General features: G+C 36.7%; 2 protein-coding genes across 6 annotated transcripts; one reads left to right on the top strand and one right to left on the bottom strand.

The window, feature by feature from the left end:
* Positions 1-4,621: 4,621 nt before the first annotated feature.
* si:ch211-225b10.3 (endoplasmic reticulum-Golgi intermediate compartment protein 2) lies at positions 4,622-9,461 on the bottom strand. The gene is made up of 15 exons (XM_043253067.1): positions 9,343-9,461; positions 8,032-8,269; positions 7,521-7,659; positions 7,340-7,448; positions 7,182-7,228; positions 6,975-7,042; positions 6,846-6,886; positions 6,612-6,713; positions 6,356-6,451; positions 6,224-6,279; positions 5,844-5,945; positions 5,563-5,660; positions 5,319-5,481; positions 5,036-5,115; positions 4,622-4,921 (listed from the first exon to the last, which is right to left on the bottom strand). Exons 3-15 carry the CDS (start codon positions 7,624-7,626, stop codon positions 4,907-4,909), a joined length of 1,083 nt encoding a protein of 360 aa, XP_043109002.1. The 5' UTR covers positions 7,627-7,659; positions 8,032-8,269; positions 9,343-9,461; the 3' UTR covers positions 4,622-4,906.
* Positions 8,895-18,534, top strand: tdrd1 (tudor domain containing 1). 5 transcript variants are annotated; one of them, XM_043253061.1, is made up of 26 exons: positions 8,895-9,013; positions 9,555-9,729; positions 9,809-9,867; positions 10,224-10,308; positions 10,543-10,657; positions 10,736-10,802; positions 10,929-10,991; positions 11,067-11,246; positions 11,435-11,578; positions 11,683-11,851; positions 11,944-12,030; positions 12,113-12,289; positions 13,419-13,526; positions 13,701-13,871; positions 14,028-14,279; positions 14,358-14,492; positions 14,579-14,686; positions 15,012-15,182; positions 15,412-15,753; positions 16,202-16,318; positions 16,450-16,566; positions 16,772-16,939; positions 17,062-17,433; positions 17,663-17,737; positions 17,980-18,017; positions 18,094-18,534. In XM_043253061.1, exons 2-26 carry the CDS (start codon positions 9,570-9,572, stop codon positions 18,175-18,177), a joined length of 3,564 nt encoding a protein of 1,187 aa, XP_043108996.1. In that variant the 5' UTR covers positions 8,895-9,013; positions 9,555-9,569; the 3' UTR covers positions 18,178-18,534. The 5 variants fall into 5 exon arrangements, with proteins under 5 accessions (XP_043108996.1, XP_043108997.1, XP_043108999.1 ...); XM_043253062.1 differs by lacking the exon at positions 8,895-9,013 and adding an exon at positions 9,367-9,478; XM_043253064.1 differs by lacking the exon at positions 8,895-9,013 and having other exon boundaries at positions 9,567-9,723.
* The last annotated feature ends 368 nt before the right edge of the window (positions 18,535-18,902 follow it).

The raw sequence follows: 18,902 nt of genomic DNA, 5'->3' as shown, positions 1-18,902 counted from the left end.
GGAAGAAAGTTCACTGAACTAAAGATATGATTCAGTGCAAGAATGATTCATTCACATAAAAGATTCATTCACCACGCAGATTCCTTCATGAACTACTAACATAGAGCAGCTCCTAATACCGATTCTGCTCTCAACAGGCAGCCATACACACACACAGATGAAGACTGCACGTACAAGAATAAAAATGAGGATGATGATGGTAAAAGAGAAGTATTTAGTGCATGTAACATAAGCTCATGCTGCTCTAATAGACTTATTGATGACATCAAGTGTTGTTTACGTTCAAATGAATGTCAACATTCTGTGTCAGTGCAGCAGCTTGAGCTGATATTTGAAAATCAACACAACTGTTTCTGAAGCCTTGAATCCGATCAAGCTCTGCTACAAGTTCTTCACGACTCTACAATTTGGTGAGTTTCGGTAATTTGTTGGGTCTGTGAAGTTTTTCTTGATTCATTAGCATGGAGCAGCGTCGGACGAGAAGAACCAGGTCTCTTCCCACACATCTGAATGGATTCGTTATGGAGGGTACCTCTTCCATTCAAGACCCAGGTGAGCTTTCACGACTGGCAGCTGTAATCAGGTTGGACCACTCTTACAGCTGCATCTCTGCGAAAGCTAGAAGACCCAAAGGTCTAGAACAGCACTACCTAAAGAACGCTGCTGTCCTTCCCAACATCTGTGCAGCAGTATCAGACTCTTCGGTGACACCTCTGTGTCAGCAGGAAGAGCCTGTCTCCATTCACGGCCGCAGCATCCAGGGCTACCAGGACATCTACCGCTCTGTGGCTGAGCCCGTGATGGAGACACGCTGCTGTGGACGCCGTCCCTACAGTCTTAAACTGGGACTGAAGATCAAGCAGCGTCTATGGGAGACACTCGGCTGCCCCTCAATGGTGGAGACAGAGCAGCCTGATGGACGCGTCCTGATCACAGAAGGCTTCTCCACCAACAGCAGAAGCTTTGCTCCTCGAATTCACGTGGACATCAGTGAAGAGCCCCTGCCCGAGGAGCCCAGAAGAAAGAAGCCCAGACACTGAGTCATCACAGTGTCACATGGAGCCTGAAGTATGTAAATACTGTATATAGTTATAGAGTAAGTTTTATTCATAGGTTTACAAAGTGTGTAGAGTACATTTTGTTTGCAGAGCAAGTTTTCGGCACATTCTGATTGGGTTTTCAGTGCTTTGATACGTGCTTGTCGGGATGATTCGATCGGTCTTTGTGCATTCACAGGGTTTTGTCCAGGTTTTCTGTGCGGCTGTTAAGTTGTTTTACGGTTTCTCCTCAGAGTGTTTTTAGTGCGTTGCTACATGGTTGTTAGTTATGTGTTATGCATTGTTGTTAGTTAGGAGTTGGTTGAGCTGCGGTTGGTTTTCACCGTTGGGTTAGGGTAGGTTAGGGTCCCTCACATGGTTTGCAGCTTGACGTGCTGTGAGGGCTTGTGTGCATCAGTGATGCTGAGAGCTACGTCACTGGTACTTCAACTACTGTTAGGGTCTCCCATAGTGGACAGGTCTCAGCTGAGATGCCAGACGAAGACAAACCACATGAATCTGGACAGCAGCAGACTGGTCTGATGTTCCCGGCAGAAGATCACAGTCTTGTGTATATACGGGTAAGTTGGGTAGACATACATACAGTCTGTAATATTAGTTAGCTTTTCTGTTTGGGGTGAAATTGAGGATTGTGAAATCGGTAAAAAAAAAAATTTAAATTCTTTACTGTGACCACTAAAATCTTAATATATTTACAAATTAATAAAAAAAACTTTTCAAAGATGTTGCACATAAACATTTTTTTTTTTTTTTTTTTTTTTTTTAAAGAAAAGGATTCAAATAAAATTGCTGAAATCAGCATTTTACCACAAATTCCGTTGTCCGAGTTTATGTTCTATAAAATTAAGAATCTTCCTGCAAATCTAACAACAATTTAATAATTACTTATTGAAAGTCCATTAACTTTCTGAGATGAGCACAGGAGGTTTGTCTGTCTTCTCTAAGCCCTTTCCAGTTGTTTTGCCTCTATGTATCCGTCTTGTATCCAGTGAATGTTGTGATTCCAACAAAACATCTGCACATAAAAACAAACAGGAGGTTTTGAATAAAGTTCAGTATTGAATGAAACTAGCTCGGTAAAATAAATGTAAAAATGCCACTTGCAATACAATCAGCATTTACCAGTGCTTAAACGAATTAAGTAACCTTTTCCAGAAAAGAAATTACTGAAGTAAAACATGTTAGGACTACCCTTGAAAGATTCTAGCGTGCAAAAGATGCCTGCTCCCAGGACGCCCGGCTGAAGTGGACTGAAGCTGAGGGATGAATTCACAACCATGGGACCCTCGAAGGATGAAAACCCACCGGGTGCACATGAAATTAATAAATATAAGCAATAATGTAACCTACAACACGGTATTTTAGTACAAAATGTAATCTAAAATACAAGTTTATCAGATGATTTACAACAGAATTAATACATTACCCAATATAATCAGCTTTAGAGAGTCTTAAGGCGTCAAACATTTCATCACATCAACTGCTATTCTTTGCACCTACAAGAAATAAAGGAAATTATCTTGTGGTTTTGTAAAAAATAAATAAATACATTTAAATGAAACCAAAATAAACACACAAAAAGGAATATATTTTAAAATAAACAAACTCTTACATCTGACCAATAAATTCAGTTATAAAAATACATCGTAGAACTGTACCACCAACCAAATGAAATAATTTATAATGCAAAATTACAACTGTGTTATGAAATGTTTTACATTCATTTTTGTTAATCCAAATAAGAAATGTTGGAAAAATGCAATACTTTTTGAACATTACACTAAACCGCCATTAGGTGGCAGCAAATAACTTAATGAGCGAGTCATTTGAGTAATTTATTGAACCGATTCGTTCAAAGTGCTGAATTGTTTAGTAAAAACACCGCTGGGTTTTGCCTTTAAGGCTGAAATAGTTTTGCTTTTTCGTTTATGAAATGGAACAATATAATATAATAGATTTGTGTTGTGATTGGTTACCTGTCCTGTGTTGTGATTGGTGGGAGGCGCTGTTAATTTTTTTACACGAGTTCAAGTTTATTCAACTTACTGAAGACCTCACGTTTCTTTCCATTGTATAATTGCAAAATCAAGGCCGATTAAAAAACTACTGCTTTTGCTTCATTTAGTCAGCTGCTGGATATTTCATAAACTAGGGGGAAAAGATAACAAAGGATGAAAATCTAACGTGAAGTTGACGTCATGCCACGTAGAGCTCTGGCAAACTGCTTTGTTTATCCGCCATTTTGAAAGGATCGCGCTGCCTCTCCGCTATTAAGTTCAGGGCAGGATTTTGATTTTCTGCCGAGACTGTGGAAAATGTCTTTTATTGTTTGTCACGAATGCTGCATCGAGAATTGCAAAAGTAACTTCAATCATCAGCATTTGCAGCAGAGGGTGATCCTCTCAAAATGGCGGCGGAGCCCCAGCTTCCAACTACGTGACGTAGATTCTGATTCTCTAATGTGAACAATGTATGGGCGTATGCCTGTTCATTCACAAAAGATACATTTAGACTGCAAAGATAGATTCCTTCAGCAGTTTCACACGGCTGGCAAAAATATAGTTTTCGTAATCATTACGTTGTCACTCCTTGGTGGAAAAATATATGAGCTATGTGTGGCGCTTTGGGGAATTAGCCTAAATTGCCATCGTGTACATGGGATTAACTGACGGAAAAACGCAAAGCAGTTTAAGGCACAGGTCCTGTTTCGTAAGCGGGCACCAGCAAAACCGACCCGTTATCTAACAGCAGCACTCATTTAATTCTGTACCAGAACCCAGAACCGTTTGACAGACCGCGAGTCGCACAACGAACCGCACCCACAAAAAAACATTAGGGAGGCGAAATTATTAAACTTCTCATGTAGCACCAACATTAGGCATTCTACGTTTAGGCTTTGACCGCAACAATTAACAGAAACAATTATGAGAACGCGCATCCTTTTTGTAAACAATACAAAACTTATGCCTGCATCTTGTGATCGCTCTGCTTTTGATTAAATGTGCATTCTAAATCACATCACACAAGTGCTAATAATTTTTTCATAAATGGAAAAAAATAGCCTTTATGCATTTTTGGGTGATCTGTAAAAGCTTGTTTTCATTATAGTCGATTAAAATAATTATTCACAATTAGTTGCATGCTTTTTTTCAGAGTTAACCAACATGAATACAAATAATTCTAATTATTTTTAACATTACTGAAGTATACAGTTGTCAAAATTTTACATACACTTTACAGTATACAAAATGTTACTTCACCAAAATAAAAGGGGGGTTATATAAAATGCATGTTATTGTTTTGAAAAAGATAAATAAGATATTTCACAAGATGTTTACAGTACATATAGTCCACAAGGAAAAAAGGAATTTTTTTGAAAATGACCCAGTTCAAAAGTTTGGATATGGTTGATTCTTAAATCTGAATGATCACCAGCTTTTTTTTTATGATTTTGAGAAATGTTTTCACACAGGACAACTGAGGGACTCGTAACAAGTCTCTTACAAAAGGTTCAAACTGTCAGATACTGCAGAAGGAAACACCATCACAACTGTATATTTATTTATTAAAATGTTTAATTATTGTCACAAGTTTTATTTATTATTTACTCTCCACTTTATCATTGATAAAATAAAAAATAAAAACGAATGACTGCAACCTGACAGCAAAAAAGTATTTTTCCAATTGTTCTCTACAATCAAATGAAGCATTGCAAATGGTATGTTATATGTAATTGCAGTTGTAAACAAAATAATATGTTGGTTTCTAGGCTACTGTCCAGGACCTTTTTATGCCACTTGTCGCTTTATGTCTCTGCAAAATAAATACATGTAAACGTACCAGGGGTCCTAATCAGGGATGACCTTAAAAAACACAAAACCCAATTAGTAAGATCAGAACATAATTCATACATAGTTATAATTTGTTTTACTTTTTAACCAAAGTAAATCATGCATTGTGACTTAGTAGTGACTCACCTCCTGGGATTGATCTGCATCTGGTTTAAAGTGACAGCAGGCAATGTCAACAAAATACCCGATCAATCTGTGCAGCAGACCTGTGTCAAAGAAAAACCTATAAAAGCTAACGACTTCTGCTATCTATGTTCACAAAAATCATTGCATGCCATCAACACAATAATGCGTTTTATGAAGTTGAGGTGTTTAATTATACTGAAAATGGCTACAATAAACAACATAAACATTACTGTAACTAATTTAGTCTGATATTACTTTGCATGATCTGTGAAATTCACAGTACCTGTAGTAGAAAAGATTCCTCCAATGATGCCACACAGTCTCACAAGAAACACAGAGAAAGGCATGTGCTCCTCTGTCACCTTCACCATTAATGGACTCAGTTTATATTTAATAAAGATCCCAGATATACCATGACTGCCTTTCTCATTGCTTATAAGACGCTCCTATATAACAGGCAACATGACCGTAAGGAACACACACTTTCACACACATACAAATACTTGTACAAATACCCTAGAACCTACCTGTTCTGTAACAGAAAACTGGTGCATGTTCACTGAAACACCTGATGTGTGCAGCTTGGTGGGCACAACTGTGATAAAATACTGAAACAGCATATTTTCTGGAAAGAAAACGTCTTACAATCAAAGTCTTGGTAAGTATTTTGCTCCACTTAATCTACTTTTAAATGCATGCCTATATGCTTATTTGCATACATAAAAGCAGTCTAATATTGACCCTGATTGCATATTGTGCTGTGGGTTATGTTGGACAAACATCGAAATAAATAACAAAAAAAACCTACGTTCTAATGTAACTTTTTCGGTGCCGTCAAGGGGATTGATGTGTCCAGGAGCATCGTTTCCAAAAGATAAATAATCTATTCGATGTGAGAAGTTAAGAGCAGCTGGAGAAATGAGAAAGACAAGTAAATATAAGGATTTGCATTAGAAAACATTTTAATGTTAATTTAATAATTTACATGTGAATTCTAAAATTCCTTCTAGGGGACATCTAAAGAATTCCAAGACAAATTAAAAGGTATTGAAATATGTCTTTAAAAGTAAATGGTTTGTGCCCCGACGGGCATGTAATTTAATTACAATTTTTACATTGGTTCCAATGATATTTTGAGAAATCTAAAAATAATTACCTCACTTAATAAAACTTAAAAGTAAAACTTACCTTCATTTTTGATTAATGAAGCAAAATGGGCATGACCTCTGATAGTATCAATTGGTCTATGAGCACAGAAACAATTTCTTAGAAGACATCTTTATAACTGTATTTCTGTTGCTAAAAAAAGCATATACTTACTTGCCCAATATGATATGGAAATTTCCCGCCACTTTATTGACATATATTTGCCCATGTATTCTACATGCATTCTGGAAATTGGATGTAGAACCATTTCTGTGCAAAGAAAAAAATGTTCAATTAATTGTCTACTGCATGATTAACCGTGAAATTAATTGTTAGATAAGGTAAGGCTTTAGCTCAATCATGTTTTATCAAACGCTTAACAGTCACTGTACATGTTGGATTAAATACAATAATAATAATAATTATTTACTGTGGAACTGGATCAGAAAAGTATCCGTTCAGCGCTGATTTAAAGAGTACATCTTGAAGTGAATGCTCTTCCCTCAGTCTGTTTTGAATCTGCTGTAATATCCTTAAAAACAAGAATCAGAGATAAATACTTACCGTATGTGGATATATATACACATACATATATATTAAATTATAATTGTTTATATATACTATAATTTCAATTATGAATAACTGAAAAAGATGTTGTACATACTGATACCACATTTTTTTCTTTGGAGAGGGCTCAAAGCTTACCTGAAAAAAAAACCGAAACAGTTACAATGGGTTATGGTTATTTGTCTAGTGAAATATGAAATGTAGCAGATGGCTTGAAGTCACTTACATCATCATATTTAAGTTCCTTTGATGCAATGACAGCCCCAGCAACATCCAACACATCTGCACCCACTCCTATACAAAAACATGGGCTTTAACATGGGATGCCTTCATTAAAAATAATCAATACACAATGGCATTAAAATGCAAAAAATAATAATAATAAAATAATTAATTAATTAAATACAATGCATAAAAGATATAGGCTACTTACTTGTACATTTCATAGCAACTGTGATGTCAATTTTTATCTTCAATTTACTGTAAAAACAAGACAAAAACAAAAAACAGGCCAGATCTTTTAAATTCTCTAAAAAACGTGTTTGACAAAATCTTAATATGCAAATGCAAGCATGACAAATATTTACGCACCTAGTAAAATCTGTGTCTACTTCATATTCATATTTCATCCATGAGTCCTGGTACACAAACAACTCGGAGATGGTCAGAAATGCCATGAGGATGAATACAATCAGTGACACTGGGAAGAGAATCAAAAGTCATGCACTGTTGCTAATCTCTAATATTCAGACAGCAAATGTGAAAAATTCACCTGTCCCTCCAAAAGCTGACGTTTCAACATAGCTCTCTGGAACTTTAGGAAAGGCATCCAGTTCTTTCACTAAGTTGATAGTACTTCTTCTTCTCAGTTTGTTCATTGTTAAATGGACGTCTGTATATTTATCTCAGTCCTGTTCAAGCAAAAATAAGAACCCTGAATAAAGTCACATTTAGTGGTCTGGCCATCCGTGTCACATTAATGCAAGAAAAATGTGTAATGTATAGTATGTAAGTGCTCCCGATGAGATTTCTGACTCATTTTGAGAACAGCTAATGAGGTAACATCTGTGTTTGCTTCCAAAGGTATATTAACGAAAACACTTATAAGTGCCTGTTTTAATGCTAAACACAGGCTAAATGCTAAATAAGGTCATTCTTCCTGTTCACCCAACTGAAGTAATTTTGCTAGTTAAATTTAATTCCTACGCGGTTAACTCTAAAAAGCAAACAGGCATCAAGCCAAAAGAAGAATTGTGAAAAATTGAAGTAAATCTTCGTCTTACCTGTTTCAAAACTCTTTTTATGATGAAAGTTTGAAGAGTTCTCAACAGGACCGTCCATTTAGTGCCAAATGCACTGTTTTGCAACCACTTCCACGTTCTGCAACAGCTGGTTTTTCCAGTTAAACAAACCCCATGCAGATGCAGCACAAATCAGTTTCTTTTTGTTGTAACTTTTTTTTCTCAAGAATCTGTAGATGCTTTGTCCAGAACTCACTGGAATTTTTGTGGCAGTTTCAGTCTGCAACAAGTCTTCAGTCAAAATTAATACATAAATTTACATTTGTGTGTATATTCTATATGTAGAAATGTTCGTTTGGAGGAAGCTGTACGTACATTTTGGCATAATTAAGGAGCTGTAAGTGAAATTATGCTTAATTGTACAAATGGCTAAGTAGTGAATTTAATACCAAGAGAAAAAGATATTATGACAATATTTAAAACAAAATAATTTTAAGTGATTATTGCATTTAGAAATGTAGGTATTCAAAAAAAAAGTTTTTTTTGTTAAAAAAGTTTATTGTATTAATATATTAAAAAATATTAGTGTGAAAAGAACAACCAAAAAAAGCCTTCAGTCATGTCCAGTGCATGTGTGTTCTGTGTGTATATTTTTTGTTTTTGTTTTATAAGAGAGACATACACATTGCTTTAAACTTCTATATTTACTTAAAATCTACCATATTTATGTTTTTTTATGCTTTTTAAAAATGTTTAAAATGTTATCGTCTGCGATACCTGTGCAGATTTTATACATTCATAAAAAAAAAAAAAAATAAAATTCATTATAAAAAAATGTGAGTATCTGACGGAATATATTGCACAACATTGACTTTTTACGAGAAAAAAAAGCTCCCCAGTCACGTGAAGTCCTTAGGTCACAACGAGGTTCAATTGAGCACGCGCATAGAGTGCATTTTACCGCGAAGTGACCTGATCCTGTCCAAAGTGAGGAATATTCTTCACATCCGCGATTATATACTCGGTAAATTTCATATTGCGCATTTATCCATATACCTTATTAAGTCTTGCTCAACAAACGTAACAAAATGGAGGGTGTAGGATACGTGAGGAATAAGCGTGCGCTGTCGTTAAACTAGCAAGCCACGTGTGAGCTGAACAGCAACGGGGTGCTCTCCGAATGAATACTACCATAAATATATGCATTGTACAATATTTTGGAATTGGTACAGAGACTGTATTTTAAGTGTTATGTCAGATAGGCTTGTGATATTTATACAAAAGCAGAAGTATTCCAGGGCATACATGAACCACCACGTGCGTCTCGCTTGCTTGAGATAAACCGTTACTTACCTGAAGCTCTAATCAAACGCACCTGAACCAGCTAATGAAGGTCTTTGGGTTCGCTTGAAAATGACAGACGGGTGTAACCTTACTGTAGCAGAGCTTGAGCTAAACTCTGCAGGAAGTTGGATCTTCAGGAGCAGAAGTGACTAGCTTCGCGTAGTCTTAAACATTCACACATTGACCAATGGTACCGTTTAACAGTGTTTTTCATCCCGCAGTAACTTTGAGGAAGAATGAATCGCGCCTTTACTCAGACCTTGATGAGACCCAATCTCCCTTTGAGGAGACCTGCGACTGGACCAAGTTCACCTAACCTTACTCCTAGAGGCCCAGCACCAACATTTCACGAGCTTGCTCAAGAAAGTCTAGCAAGTGACATTCTAGATGGTATAGGTGAATTAAATATTTTTAAAATGACACATTTATGTTTTTTAAAAATGCATCTAGAGCATGTTGTTTTTTTCACCTTTAGGTCCTTTGGGTGATGCCGCTCGAAAGGAGAATGTGATTTCTGCAAAAAATAGTCAGAAGGTATGTATGTGATTTCTGTTTTTTCAAAATTATGTTTAAAAATTCAAATACCTAGTATTTCTTTTTTTTTTTTTTTTTTCTCTTCAGGCTTTAAAGAGAGTGCACCTAAACCCTAAGCATTTTTTTGTAACTTATATCAAATCGTTCCAAACCTATATGTATATTTTAGTTGGGACCAGAAACCGTTTAGTTACCCACATTCTTAAAAACAAATTTCTTTAGCGCTCAGCAGAAGAAATAAATTCATACAGATTTGGAACAACTTGAGGGCGAGTAAATAATAAAAACATTTGGATGAACTATCCACTTAAGCAGAAAGCATTATGTAGTAATTAAAGTGTTTAATTTTTCTGCAGTGTGGAGATTTTTTATCTCCCCCACAGACAGCAGGGTCTATGGTGGGCCCGCTGGTAAAGCTGTGCAATTACTGCAGTCACCAGGGTAGGTTGCTCTGCTTGATTTCATGACTTTTTGCCACACTGTAAAAATTATTTGCTTAAAAAAATCTGCCAACATGGTAAGAAAAAGAGCATTTAAAATGTATTTATTATTTATAAATTTCTTTATTAATTTTAAAACACAAGTCTTAGTAAGGTTAAGATTGCTCTTAGATTGTTTTTTTTATGAGCAGAATGAGTAGGTCAGTTGTAATTGTTTTTTTCGTATTCTTTGTAGGAAACTTCAGGTGCACTCGTTGTAAAAAAACATGCTACTGTTCTGTAGCTTGTCAGTCTCAGGATTGGAAAGCTCATCGACATGTCTGCAAGGCTAGCGTCCCAGAAGTTGCCAGGTACTAGAATGGATGTTTTCTCTATTACTGTCATTTGCATGTTGGTAGCACAATGTAAAAATATACTTGTTTTCCAAGCAGTGAGAAAACTAAGGAATCCACACCTATTCCAAGTGGAAATGGAGTTGGTGGGCTTCAAGCTAAGGTATTTAATTGGTTGCTATATTGACTTATATTTACAATAGTTAGTTATTCTGTCTAATTCAATAAGTGAGAATCCCTTTTTTTCATGTATGCATGTATGTATAAATTATTATTTTTTTTTTTACAGCTAAAGAGAACGTATCGGCGTGATTTGCGCAAGAATGTTGTTTCTAAAGGTTCTGAAATACAGGTACTTTTTCAGTTTAGGTCTACATTTCTTTGTGACCCATAAACCGATATTGTGGCTCAGAGTTTCTTTTTTCAGGGTACAGTAATTGATCTGAGGAACCCTGGGAAATTTTCCATTCACCTGCAGTCAGTAGAGATGATGGAGTCACTGAAAAACATCACCAAAGAGCTCCAGAAGGCCTATAGCACTTCATTTGCTGCTGAGTACAAGCCAGAAATTGGGGAGCTCTGTGGTGTAAAGTTTTTATTTGATCAGGTGAGCCTTTTTTTTCTTCTTCTTTCCATTTGTCAGAACCTGAATGATTTTACTATTTTGTGAAATCGGCATTAGTGTTCCCATGTTTCAGTGCAATGCTAAACATGACTTATGGAATTATCTATCCCAAAACATAGACTTTAGGGAATATTCTACTGCTCAGTCTGGTCTCTTTCATGCTGATTTAGAGCTGGTATCGAGCTGAGGTTCAGTCAGTAGATGTAGCCCGCAGAGTTGCCAGTGTGTTCTACATCGACTTTGGAAATGAGGAGAATGTTACGTTTGACAACATAAGGCCTCTCTTTGACAGCATCGATGCTGCACCACCATTTGTGAGTTGCATCTCCGTTGTATAATACTTTACTAAAATCCTTTAATATTTTGATGGTGTTTCTATACCATTCCATTGCCAAAGCTGCTTTTGTGTGTCTGACAGGCTTTGCAGTGTTGTGTTGCTGGGGTAAAGCCTCTAACAGGAAGTTGGACAGGCGAATGCACTATTGCTGTCAGGCAGTTAATTGCTGGAAAGATTCTCACCTTCACAGTGTTGGATATCATGAATGATGGAGCTCTGCTTACTGTAGATGTTCCTCTAAGCACTCTTGGTAGGGTGTTCATGTTTTATTGCAGTGGCTGTTTTGAGAGCTTTGTTTGAAACCCACAAGAATTAATTAGAAGATCTGTATTTGCATTACAGGTAAATACATGAGCACGTTCCTGATAGAGCAGGGCTATGCTGTAAAGGAAGATGTTTCTGTCAAACCACAGACTGAGCACGACATCAGTGAGTTGCTGCTTTCTCGTCTTTCATGAAATTTTTGACCATTTTTTTGTTTTTAACTTCCTTCTACTGCATCCTCCTTCAGATTCATTGATGACGGCATCCTTTGAGAACTTCAAACGCTTGTCTGGAGGAAAGAATGAGAACTCTGATGCCAGGCCTCCAGAGCCTTTGATTCAGGGAGTGGGTGACGCATTCACTGCTGTTGTCACCCATCTCCAGTCTCCCTCAGAAATTCTCTGTCAAAAGCTTGAAAATACGAGTGAGTTTTCTGTAACTCAATTTAAAACACTTATCTCGATATCATTACTACGTGTGGTTACTATACATTGTTTAATTTGTTTTTATTTAGCAATTAATAACTGCATTTATTGGATTGAAGCATAGTAAAAACAATCATATGATTTATTAATTTAATTAGTATTTGTGAATACTGATAATTTTCTCTTTGAAGAAACGAAACATTTATTTGAATCTCGCGTGATATTATAAATATCTTTTACTGTCACCTTTGATCAATTTAATGCATCCTTGCTTATGTGCGTTCCTTGATTTATAAAGAACAATTTATATTAAAGGAATAGTTCACTCAAAGATGAAAATTGCAGCATGTTTTACTCACCCCCAAGCCACCCTAGGTGTATATGACTTTCTTCTTTCAGACGAACACAGTTTTAAAAAAATAAAAAATATCCTGACTCTTCTAGGCTTGGTTATGCTCATCAATAGTGACTGTTATTTTGAAGCTCTGTAAATCTGTTATCGGCTGTAAAATTAACCTATACACCTTTGGGGGTTATCACATGTCCTTTGAAGCAGATCAATGGGTTTTTGCAAACAGGCGTGTACAAGTCCCTAAGAACATGTTTTGGCTGACCTTTGACTCAATGTATGATGCAGATTATTTCATGTGTCGAGGCAGAAATCAGCCAAAATGCGGTCATTTGCAGGAAGTCAGGTATTTGGGTTATACTTTGAAAACTAGTAATATTTTTGTAACAAAAACCCACCAATCTGCTTCAGAGGACATGATAACCGCCTGAAAGCATATAGGTTAGTTTTACCTTGCAGTATTTAGTGGGTATATCCAATCTACAGAGCTTCAAAATAAATGTCACTATCCACAAGCATTACAAAGCTTGGAAGAGCCAGGATACATTTAAAAAAAAAAAAGTTGTTTGAAAGAAGAAATTCATATACACCTAGGATGTCTTTGGGGTGTGTAAAATCTGCTGTAATTTTCAATTTTGGCTGAACTCTTCCTCTAAGCTTTCTTACAGTGTTTTAGCATTATCTGTTGTAGTTTTTTTGTTTTTTTCCAAAAAAAAAAAAAAAAAAGCATGCCGTTCTTACAATAGGTTCAGTATATGATGCAAACTTCATGTATTTAGGTGTAATCCAACAGTTGCAGTTGAATTTAAGGGAGCACTGCTCAAAAACTCCGGCCAGTGAGAACTTCAGACCTGCACCAGGAACTATCTGCTGCTCACTCTTCTCTGGTCAGTCTAGTGAAATTATAATTTGGCTATATTATTTCTTGCTTGTAAAATGGGTATAGATGCTGGAATTGCATTAAACAAACTGGTCAGTCCAGTTTTTTCTTATTTAATTTTTGATTTATGCCTATAGTTGTCATTCTCACAAAAAACTGAACTGATTTCCATGTATTACAGAAGACAACCAATGGTATCGAGCTAAGGTTCTGGCTTATTCTTCTGAAGATCGTGTGTGTGTTGGATACATAGACTTTGGTAACTCTGAGGAGGTTGATTTAAACCGCCTACGACCAATCAGCAGAGAGTTGCTGGCTTTGGCAACTCAAGCAATCCCTTGCTCTCTAGCAGGTACAGTACAGTGTTCACTAATTTGTAACTGTCCGTCCATGCAAATCTTTATATGCTGAGCTAATGGTTTGTGATTAATTTAAAGGGTTCGTTCACCCAAACAATTTGATCTGTCAATTACTCATCTTAACGCTTGAACATTTCTTATTGCTCTAGGTATAAAGTGTCCCACAGGCACCTGGTCAGAAGAGGTTATTTTGATGGTGAAACGTCTAGTATGCAACCGCTTCATTCGGGTAGAGATACTGGGTAAGAAAGATGGTAGGGCTCTGGTGTCGATGATTGACGAGTCCAGTGACCCTCAGACCAATGCAGCTGAGGTGTTGGTTAACATGGGTTATGCTGCCATTGAAAGAATAGAGGCAGAGAAGCATGAACCGACTCAAACCTCCTTCCCTGGATTGGCCTGTAAGTGAGGAATAGTTGTATTAACTTTTTTTACATTTTTTTTTTATTGACTTATTGACTCGTTTTATGTTATTGTAGCTCTCAGTCCACCTGTTGTTGAAAAAATGGAGTGGTCTTGTGCTGAACTTCCCTTTGATGGCCAAAAGGTGGAGCTGGTAATCAGTAGTCTCAAAAGCCTTGATGAATTTTACTGTTACAACTACAGCAAAGCAGGTGTGGTTGTCAATTAATGTTATTCTTTCTGCTTTGTGGGACTCATTATATATATGTTTGAAACCAAGTATTTATTTGTCTTGCAGGTGCACACATCCTGACAGAGCTGTCCTATGAGCTCATGAAGCACTGTGAATCGGAGAGAGCTTCCTTCACCCCTACTGTGGGAGAACCATGCTGTGCTCTTTTTACAGGTGATGCTGACTCATCTTTCAGAAGCAAACCCCATGCTTACAGTAATGCACTTACAATGAAAGAAACTGAAAACTGAGAAATTTCTTTCCCCCTCTATTGAATCAAAACTTAATTTACTGAAAGCGGAAAAGTTGACAGCTGAGACTATACTTACGAGCCTAGAAATGTTGTGTAAAGTTTGGGGTAGGTATGATTGTTTTAGTTCAATATCATTGGGTTGCAAAATAAATCTTTCCGAAACGTTCCACCCCTGTGCAATACTAATCCTTGCTAAATAAATTATAAAAAGAAATTAAAATCAATATTTGTGCTTGCTCTTTGCAGGAGATGCACACTGGTACAGGGCCATAGTGTTAGAAGTGTGTGGGGAGGATAAGGCCAAAGTTTATTTTGTCGACTATGGTAACTCCTGTGATGTGGAGGCAACACATCTCAAGGCCATCACACCAAACCTGCTCAAACTGCCTTTCCAAGCAATTCGTTGCTGGCTTGCAGGTTTGCTTTCTCTGTTGCTGTCTGTTTGTCTATAAATAATTTAGACTGTGTTGGTTTTTTTCATTCTCCAGAACCCTACTAATATAGGTTTTTGGCAGCCATATTTAGATATATTTTACACACATCAATATCAGATTTTTATTATACATAAAATATTGGTCAGGCTTTGGTATTCTCAATATTCAAGTATGTTTTCTCTAAATAAAATGTATTGTGTGTGTGTGTGCAGGGGTGGAACCACTGGAGGGTCAGTGGACAAAAGAGGCAGTGCATAAGTTTCAGGGTCTTTGTGCTGGTCAGCCGTTGAGTGGCAAAGTAATGTTTATCACTGAGAAGGGTTATGGGTTGGAGCTGGAGAGCTCTGGACAAAGCATTGCTGCTGTGCTAATCTCAGAGCACCTAGCTAAACCTTACGGACAGATGAAACAATCTCCAGTGCAGCCAGCTAAACCGACCAGTCAGATTGAGGATCTGCCCACTCTTAAACCCATCTATCAGAATCCAACTGCTGAAGAGCCTTTGAAATTGAACAAGAGAGTTGCCAAAGACACGGAAGATTCAACCTCATCAAGTAAGTTAGCCATTGGCGAGTCGTGCATTTCACTTCTCCTTTTTCTGCTGAGTCAAGTTTTAAATAAGAAAAATATAGAAACTTTTTGGACATTTGTGAACAATTTAATGATTTATAAGTTCTAATTCAAGTAATTTATTAAAAACAAACAAACAATCAAGCCCTGCTCATATTTAATAAGTAACTGAACACATTACTTGGTTACTTTTTTTATATGGAAATTGATGTAATTAGTAACACAATGTTGTAATGCATTGCTTTTAAAAGTAACTTTCCCCAACACTGACAACCTCGCGGCCCACCAGTTAGCATAACTGATGCGAAAACTTTTTTCCCTTGTATTTTATCAGTTTTTTTTTTTTTTTTTTTTTTTTTTTTTTTTAAATTGTTATTGCTAGTAATATGCAATAAGTTGTTCTTGTGTGTAATTAAGTTTACTCTCACCTAGGTGGCTTTTTTCCTTTGAACTGGAAGACATTAGAGCTGTCTTGCACTGACACATTTCAACCAAGGGTGGCAGCAGTGATCAGCCCTAGTCTCTTTTACATAATGAATCCCGGACAAGGTGTGCACTCGTCGCATTTGAAAAATAATTTATAACAAGAGCAGCTATTATAATGGTTATACTATAACTATCATTGCATGGCCATCAGAATGATTTACATTCAGCTGATTTGTCCCTCTCTACCCCCCCAGTGAATGTAGAGGGTCTGAAGACTGTCATGAATGATGTTGCAAAGTACTGCAGCAAGCAGTCAATCCCCAATCAGTGCCACCCTTTACCAGGAGCTGCTTGTTGTGCACAGTTCTCAGGTCAGTTTCACTTTCATCTATAGCTTACTCTTACCAGGTTATATAGGTAGAATCATCAATTATACATGTGTTGTGTTATTAATCTACATAGTCTACTTGTGCTTCTTTTCAAAAGTTTGGGGTCAGTAGCAGTCCTATCAAAGCAGCGGGTAAGAATTAATTGGTTGCTTTCTTAAACCAGTCAAATTCAACTCTGATCATTCAGGTGATAAAAATTGGTACCGAGCTGTTGTTCTGGAGGTTACAAGCAAGCATTTGCATGTAATTTATGCTGATTATGGGAACATGGAGACCATCCCTGTCTCCAGTATTCTTCCCATCACCAAAGAACTTCTGCAGCATCCATTCCAGATTGTTAGATGTGCACTGGCGGGTAAGCCTACACTCATCTACACAAATCTTTGCCAATGTTAAAACACTTGAAGGTCAGAGGACAGGTTTGGATTTCTTATTTTAAATATGTTGAGTCATAGTTGTGGTCCTGTCATTTTACAGGCAAAGAGAACTTCCCTACAGTGTGGCCCACTGAAGTTTTGGAGCTCTTTGGGATTCAGTTGAGTGGTGGCGTCCTGGCATCTCTGCAGGGCTTTGATGGGACCTCCAACCTACTAACTCTTACCCAGCTGTCTGGTCAGTCTGACAGGGACATTAATTCCATTATCCTTGGAGCTATGCAAAAAGGTCAGAGCAAGTCTAGCTCAAAGTCACCTGTAATTGTTGAGGATAAAAAGGTTGTAGATCAGAGGAAGACACAAACTGTCAGCTCAATCAAGCCCGCAGATCAACCTCAATCTGCAAACATCGAGAAACCTCACCTTGAAGATCAAGCCCTGCCTCCAAGTGCTAGCAGCAGGCTTGAAGAACCAGGTGAGGAATTAAACATGAAGCAGGATTCATGTTGTCAAGATGTGTATTAATGTAGGTATTTACAGGGCTTGTGCAGGAATTTGCCCAGGATCTCTAGCAATGAAATTGTGATGCACAGGTGCTGTTCCACCTGGTATTCTCAGCTGTAACGCAAAGGTGTTATTTAAAAGGAGCCTTGTCATCATATCCAGGGGAGCAGTTGTCAAACGTTTATTATGTCTGATTTCAGAAAACATGTTCAAGGCTATGACTGCAGTGGAATGCACTGAGCCACACAATGTTACAAGCACAAAAAGTGGCAATGGTGGGTATTATTTTCATTTTTGAGACTGAAACTTATAAACAGAGTCTTTTTTATATATGTGTGTATATATGTATATGTGTGACATTTGCAATCAATGAAAGGTGAAATATTATATGGTTTAGCTTAGTGCATGACCAACTCCTGGTTTCATTTTAAGTGATTTACACTGAAGAACTTTAAAATACAAATGTACTCTTGTCTATATACACACACACTTTTTTTTTTTTTCCTCTTTCTTCCAGGTCCTCAAACATGCTGTTGTCTTGAGTTAAAACAAAAGGTTGGGAAATCTGCAAACATAACTTGTGACCAATATGCGTAGTTGACGCATACACTAGACTGTCATTTTTATTTAGCTTTTAAATGTTTTCCCCTTTCAGATTGACCACATCGAGAAATTGATTCTCCTCCTTGTGAAACAAGTTGGTGGAACCCAATAGCAACAAGATCTTCAGTGTCAAGTTGAAAACTAATGGCCACTGTCAGTTTCTTTATTTAGTTCTGTTTGAGTTATTGTATCAGTGGTTTCAAACCATGTTTAGTCAAGTCAGCACTTGGGGGAAAAAAAGATTTTATACTTCGAAAGGCATGGGTATTTTATTTCTTACATTGGACCAGCATTATTGTTGCTGGTGTTTTATTATATAATGTTCATGCTTTTATTTCTTGAGTCAATGGGGGGAAAAACTATTAACCGTGAATTGTGGAGCACTGCCATTCAGTTTAAGTTCTACATGGTCAGTTTTGTTAAAGGCCAGTTTTCTTTGAATGTCTCGATTAAAAAAACAAAACAAAAACAACAACAAAAAAATCCTTTGTTTGAAGTAGTGTTTTTATTATTATTATTATTATTATTATAATATATCCAGAATGATAATTTAGCTTTTTTGCTTAATGGCTTGTATGACTCAAACCTTTATTTTTTTCTCCGCAATTTGATTTATTCACCTGTGCATATTAAACTAGCGAGTCTCTTCTTTAAAACAGTTTAGCTACCTGCCTCCATTCACAATTTGCTTTTTTGATTCTGTCAAGAAATATGCTATAAACATGAACAAAACCTGTTCTTTTTGGGTTTTTTCAATTTGTTGCATTATTTTAGTAACTTTCATGCAATAGAAATTGGTGAGACCTTTTGATAACTTTATTTTGAGACAATTTGGGA

The sequence above is a fragment of the Puntigrus tetrazona genome, chromosome 12 (assembly GCF_018831695.1).
Source record: "Puntigrus tetrazona isolate hp1 chromosome 12, ASM1883169v1, whole genome shotgun sequence".
Classification (NCBI taxonomy): domain Eukaryota; kingdom Metazoa; phylum Chordata; class Actinopteri; order Cypriniformes; family Cyprinidae; genus Puntigrus; species Puntigrus tetrazona.
This window is presented reverse-complemented; position numbering and strand designations above follow the sequence as displayed.

Bases quoted from the DNA above. Each gene is read 5' to 3' on its own strand.
- tdrd1 (XM_043253061.1), top strand. From the start codon at position 9,570: ATGAATCGCGCCTTTACTCAGACCTTGATGAGACCCAATCTCCCTTTG. The intron at 10,803-10,928 runs GTATTTAATTGG...TTTTTTTTACAG, and splicing joins TTGGTGGGCTTCAAGCTAAG to CTAAAGAGAACGTATCGGCG. The intron at 11,247-11,434 runs GTGAGCCTTTTT...ATGCTGATTTAG, and splicing joins TAAAGTTTTTATTTGATCAG to AGCTGGTATCGAGCTGAGGT.
- si:ch211-225b10.3 (XM_043253067.1), bottom strand. From the start codon at position 7,626: ATGAACAAACTGAGAAGAAGAAGTACTATCAACTTAGTGAAAGAACTG. The intron at 7,449-7,520 runs GTGAATTTTTCA...TTCTCTTCCCAG, and splicing joins GTCAGCTTTTGGAGGGACAG to TGTCACTGATTGTATTCATC. The intron at 6,452-6,611 runs GTAAATAATTAT...TTCTTTGCACAG, and splicing joins TTTTCTGATCCAGTTCCACA to AAATGGTTCTACATCCAATT.